The sequence below is a fragment of the Vicia villosa genome, linkage group LG6, assembly GCF_029867415.1.
Source record: "Vicia villosa cultivar HV-30 ecotype Madison, WI linkage group LG6, Vvil1.0, whole genome shotgun sequence".
Lineage (NCBI taxonomy): Eukaryota > Viridiplantae > Streptophyta > Magnoliopsida > Fabales > Fabaceae > Vicia > Vicia villosa.
Window position 1 is genome coordinate 73,668,232 of NC_081185.1, and position 6,315 is coordinate 73,674,546.

The following is a 6,315-nucleotide window of genomic DNA, read 5'->3' on the forward strand; positions in this document are numbered from 1 at the left end:
CTCTTCGGTGCCAAGATTCACCGTCTCAATAGGCTCTTGATGTGGCTCGATCACTTTCTCTTCTTGTTTCAACAATCTGGCCAACTCATCAGGCAATTCACAATCTTCTTCATCCCCTTCTTCAGCGGCGTAGATAGGGTTGTCAAAGTCATGACGAGGCATAGCAAGATCGTTGTCAATAGAATCTGGAGGAGAAGTGGATCTGCATGGATTATGATTTATGCTTTATTTTAGAATGGAGGGATGATGATGAATAAGAAACGTTGCCATTTTTTTTTGATTAATTATAAATATAAAAGTAAAAACGAAAGACAGGGAACAAAATATTTGAATGCAAAAACGTCCTTTTATTAATGATTTTAACATTGAAAAACAACAAATGAGGCCCTACATATGTTCACTGTGTCTTGGGCAGAACACAGGAATTATTGCATGATAAACAAAAACAAACAGTATTACTTTTGATCAAGAGCAATTGAGATGATGTCTTCGGATGACCAGTTGAGAAGCTTCTGTCCCGGGGCACACGGCTTGATCCATTCTTCAATGTCATAATCACTGTCCATATCATCATCAACAGCGCAAATATGATCCTTGACGATGCCAGCACTAGAGAACTTGATCGGAATGAAGGTTCCGGGCTTCTTGGAGGCCTCATTAGATGAACTCTGACCCAACTGATATCCAATCCCACCCTTATCCTGCTTGATTGGTAGATCCAAGACTCGGCCCCATCCTTCAAGATGACCAGATTCAACCACAGCTTTAGCTTCCTTTAGTGAAGACATGGGGGCCCCTAACTTCTTATTTTCAACATAAGGGATCTTGATAGTCTGGACAGCCTCAAAGGCTTGGCACGGCGTCTCGTGGACCTCTCCTTCCACATCAATATACCTGAAGGACGCAAGATGGCTTACCACGTGTTCTTCCTCCCCACATATTGTGACTATCTTTCCTTGAGTCGCGAATTTGAGTTTCTGATGCAATGTGGAAGTCACGGCCCCAGCAGCATGGATCCATGGACGTCCCAGGAGACAACTGTAAGACGGGTGGATATCCATCACAAAGAAGGTAATAGTGAAAAGCTGAGGGCCTATCATTATTGGCAAGTCAACCTCCCCAAATACTGATCTTTTTGACCCATCAAAGGCTCGCACTGTCAATTCACTCGGCCTTATCTCGACACCAGAGTAATCCAGCCTCATCAAAGACGACTTCGGTAATACATTCAGAGAAGATCCATTATCCACGAGAACACGAGATAACATAGTCCCTTTACATTCCACTGATATATGCAAAGCTCTATTATGGTTTCTACCTTCGGAGGGCAAGTCTGCATCAGTGAATCCCAGTCCATTACCAGCATTGATGTTTGACACCACCCCTTCAAGTTGATTCACTGAGATCTCTGGAGGGACGAAAGCAGTACTTAAAAGTCTCAGCAAAGCGTTTCGATGTGTCTCCGAACACAAGAGCAACTGCAAGATCGAAATCTTTGATTGAGTTTGACTCAATTGGTCAACCACTTTATACTCACTTTTCTTGATGATCTTTAGGAACTCTTCCATCTCTTTGGCCACAGTATCTTCAGAGTTAGAGCTTTGCCCCGGATCTACCGTATCTTCTACCACTCTTTTCCCTTTTGCTTGAGCTAGAGCTTCTGTATTGTCATCGCGAGTACTCTGGGGAGGATTGAAAATACGACCACTTCTTGTCATTCTTCCAATGCCAACAACATTATCAACATCTTCTTTCTCAACCGGTGCTTTAATCTCATACTTGGCCCCTTGGTAGAAAACTTCTCCGCCATAATTCCATGGGATTGCTTTCTCACTAGTATACGGAATGGGACCAGGTGATGTAATAACCAAAGGAGGTGCTCTAGCAGGAATTGGGATCTTAGCAGGAGTGTAGGGGATGGATGCCACATTAATTTCATTCTCAAATACCTCGGGCCGTCGTACGCGCTCAAACTGTAGATACCCACTATCTATCAACTGTTGAATACCATTCTTCACTTTATCACAAACTGAGGAAGTGGCCATGCAATCAATACACAATTCTCCACAACCAGCACATAGACCCATTCTCAATAATTCTACTTTCAGTAAAGGCAACAGAGAGCCTAACTCAGTCACGTCCTTAACCAAACGAGTGTCTTCAACACAATCGAGGGCGTTTGCAGCATGAGACCCATGAGGGGGCATGGGATTTTGAACAACATTAGGCCCTGGAGTAGGAGTGAACTCAATGGCCTTGGAGTCGAGAATATTTTGAACCTGATACTTCAATGCTTTGCAGTTTTCAATGTTATGCCCAGGTGCTCCAGAGTGGAATTCACACCTTGCATTAGCATCCCAATTAGGAGGCAACTTAGCAGGAGTGGCTAGAGTTCTCAATTGTACCAACTTCAAGTCGAGGAGGTATGGCAATACTTGTGCATATGTCATCGGGATCGGGTCAAAAGTTCTCTCAGGTGCCTTTGGTTGATACTGGCGCGGAGTATACCCTCGTTGCTGATGTTGCTGAAATGGAACATTCGGTATAGTCACGGCGGCCACTTGTTGATGAGCCTGGCTTTTGCCTTTACCATAATAAGCAGCGCTCGTCTCACCCTCTCTTTTCTTGGCAAACCCGTTATAAGGTTTCTTTCCAACAACCCCAGAGGAGGAACTAGCAGCACTCGGATTCTGAATTCTACCAGCCTTGATTCCACTTTCAATTCTCTCACCAATCATAACCAACTCGGCAAAACTTGAGGATGCAGAGCAAGCAGAATAGTATTGACCTTCCAAAGTATTGGTGAACAGGTCCATCATTTCTCTCTCCAACATAGGTGGTTGAACTCTGGCTGCCAACTCGCGCCATTTTTGCGCGTATTCTTTGAAGGACGCATTAGCTTTCTGAGATAGATTCTGCAATTGAGTGCGATTGGGTGCCATGTCAACATTATATTGATACTGCTTTATGAAGGCATCAACCAAGTCTCTCCAGCTTCGAATACTAGCTCTTTCCAGCCTCATATACCATTCCAAAGATGCCCCAGTTAGGCTATCTTGGAAGAAATGCATCAACAGCCCCTCATCCTCAGAATAGACATGCATCTTGCGGTAGTAAGCTCGGACATGGGTCTTGGGACAAGTATTCCCCTTGTACTTCTCAAAATCTGGCACTTTGAATTTCGGCGGCACGCGGACACCAGGAACCAAACCCAAGTCATTAATGTCCATACCAAGTCCTTGGCCTTCCATGGCCCTCATCCTTTCCTCCAGTCCTCTGAACAACCTTCCAGCATCATGTGGAAATCCCAACTCACTTTCAGGAAATAGATCCTCATGTCGATCCTCTTCCAACACGGGGATGGCAGCAGCTCTTCTGATTTGTTGTGTGGCTTGTCCTTCAGGAATGGGTTGGGGAGGCCCATAAGGATTACCTTGATTGGTAGCAGGAGGAATCACACCAAGTCCTCCGATCACAGGCTCACCATTGACACGAATATCAGCAGGGTTTCTTTGCGGGGGGTCTGCAACAACCTGAGCAACTGTGTCCATTCGGATCCTGAGCTCTTCTTGGCGATCAGCCATGTTTTGCATGACTTCCATGAACTGAGCCATCTGAGCAGTAACCTGAGTTCTCATCTGGATAAGATCGTCCCTTAACTGATCCATTTGCAGTGAGTGATTAGCCCTTGTGTAGTAGCGATGTGTAGGCGGAGGTGCAATTGCTGAAAGAGAAAACCTGATCAGTCAGATAAGAACACCATCTGATGTACCTGTTTGTGCATGATGTGCATGAGGTGCATGTGTGCATATGATGTGAGGTGCCATTTTCAGAGTATCCAAAATATTTAATATTAATCAAGAATGTTTAACAATGTGACAAAAGATAAGCATCAAGAGGAAACAAAAAGACTCAAATTTCATTAATAATCTCTTTTTTGAGTTTGGGCATACCCATACATTGACAAGATAGTTCAAACAACAGAAAAGACAAAGGACCCCATCCAACAAGCCTGGTGGTGGTCATGAAATACAAGCTCAAACACTAATCCATCTTGGTGTAAAACAAAGGTCCTCCTTGTTTAAAGTGCTCGTCGCTCCACTTCTTAGTTTCATCAAACATCTTCTTGGTCACTTCTCGATCTCTTCCTTTGACAAAACTTTGAATCACCACATCTTTGCGAAACAACTGCCCATCTAACATATCACAGTGGGCCACCAAGCTCTCACATCCTTTGCAATCAGGGAGGGTATTCTTTTCAGATGTACTTTCCATTTCTGCTATCTGGTTTCTGAGCTTTGCATTCTCTTCTGTTAGTCGAGCGGAACGGAGATGACTACCTTTAAGTTGTGTCTCCACGGCCATCCTTTGAGTAATTTCCTCTTCAAGCTTCTTCTTGATTGCTACCCTCTGAGTGGTTTCCTCTTCAAGCTTCTTTTTCAAACTCTTTACTTCGGCCCTAGCCTCTTTCTCTACTCTGAGCTTGTGAGCCCTTAAATCTTCTCTGTACTCTCGCTTGAGTTTTCTTCTGCTTTCTTCACCGCTTCTTATATAACCCTTTGATGGTCCTCAATACGAACAATGGTAGCTCTTTCACCCTTTTCAGTTCTAGCCCTTTTTTGAACTCTGGAAGATCCTCCTTTCAGCATTTTAACCTCATGTGCTAATTCAGCCCTTTTCTGATCCACCAAGAAGTACTTTATTTTAGCGTCTTCCCCTTTTTCTCGCAACCTGATATTCTCCACATGTACTTGGTTGTACTCCTCAGCTGGTACAGTGGCAGTTAAAATCTCAGGTGGTTGTTCATATAGAGGGCTAACCTTCGGGAAAGGCAGCAGGCGCTCCTTAACTCTTTCTTCAACCCATTCAGTATAAGCTTTCTTAGCAATAGCATTCTTTCCCCCCAAGGTAGTTCGGTCTTCTGTATGAATTTTGTTCCACGCACTCCTTACTTTCTCCAAACCATCTGGATCGGCTCCTTTTTCAAAGCAAACGGACTCAAATATCTCTTTATCCAACGGCTTGTCCTTCAGTACAAAACCCAACTGGCGCAGTGCTAGCTTCGGATTATAGTTGATAACTCCTTTTGTCCCTATGAGAGGATCATTGCCAAAACTGCCACATCTGGTTATAACTTGCTCGATGTCCGTTCGGAGGTGATACCAAACAATATCATTTGCAGTAAGTCCCATAATCCTTTGGGGCCACTTCTGTGAATCTCTTGTAGTGACAAATGCTCCGCTTTTAGGCAAATGTGAAGAAAACCATTCGTACAGTATTGGCAAACAACCCCCAACTGATCCTTTTTTTCCATACCTAGAATGGATGGCATAATAAGTGTCGGCCAACAGAGTGGGTACAGGATTTTGATCCATGAAGAGACAAATGACAGTGAGATCAACAAAATTTGGAATATTCGGGAACATCACTAATCCATAGATCATGACGGCCAGGAGAGCATTGAATTCTTTCCACTTTTCCTTATCAGCAAGGGTTTCAGCTTCCCTCATCAGAAATTTCACATAGAATCCATGGGTCCCACCATTAGGCTTCCAGTTATCCTTAACGTCCTTCATGCTCAAATAAAGAGCATCAGCAACGCGATCCATTTTGGGCTTCTCAGGTGCACACACAAAAGGAACCTTATGTTGAACTTTGATTTGAAGAATGTGTGCATACTCTTCGAGGGTAGGGGCTAGTTGGTAATCTTGAAAGGTAAAGCAGCGCAGCTCAGAATCATAAAACTGAAGAAGAGTGTAGAGACCCCACTCATCAATACGAGTAGTTAACATAAGCAGAATGTGGCCATAAGTCTTTCTGAATTCATCCAAATTTTGCCCAGTAACTCGGGTGCTCAATCGAACCAAAGGTGTTATATCCTCACGGTAGAAACTGCAAGAGAAGGTATGCTTCGTAGTCTTTTTGTTGACAGTCACACTGTTAGCCATTCTTGATGAGAAGTGTTGACTTTGGATACCTGAAAAATGGCATGCATATGAATATTAATCTCTTTTCTCTTTTTTCTCTTTTTTTCTTCTTTTTTTTTCTTCTTTTTTTTTGAAATTAAACATGCTATGATGATTATGATGCAATGAAAGATCCTCCCCACATAGGAGAAGTGTATGTTTCTTCTGAACAGGATTGGATGTTGCAGGACCAAAAATCCGGCATAGATACCGCAAACCCATGAGAACCATAGTCACCAACATAATAGAACAGTCACCAACGGTACCTGTCATGAATATCCCGCCCCACTCACAGGTGAATCTAGGTCAAGGTAGGTCAACAGGTCTCCAGCGTTAGCAACTCTCCTGA

At 43.5% G+C, this 6,315-nt stretch overlaps 1 protein-coding gene across 1 annotated transcript; it reads right to left on the bottom strand.

Annotated features, from left to right (window-relative positions):
• Window positions 1-455: 455 nt before the first annotated feature.
• Window positions 456-5,948, bottom strand: LOC131613869 (uncharacterized). Its single transcript, XM_058885508.1, has 3 exons — window positions 5,643-5,948; window positions 4,699-5,561; window positions 456-3,738 (listed from the first exon to the last, which is right to left on the bottom strand). Exons 1-3 carry the CDS (start codon window positions 5,946-5,948, stop codon window positions 456-458), a joined length of 4,452 nt encoding a protein of 1,483 aa, XP_058741491.1.
• Between the last annotated feature and the right edge of the window lie 367 nt (window positions 5,949-6,315).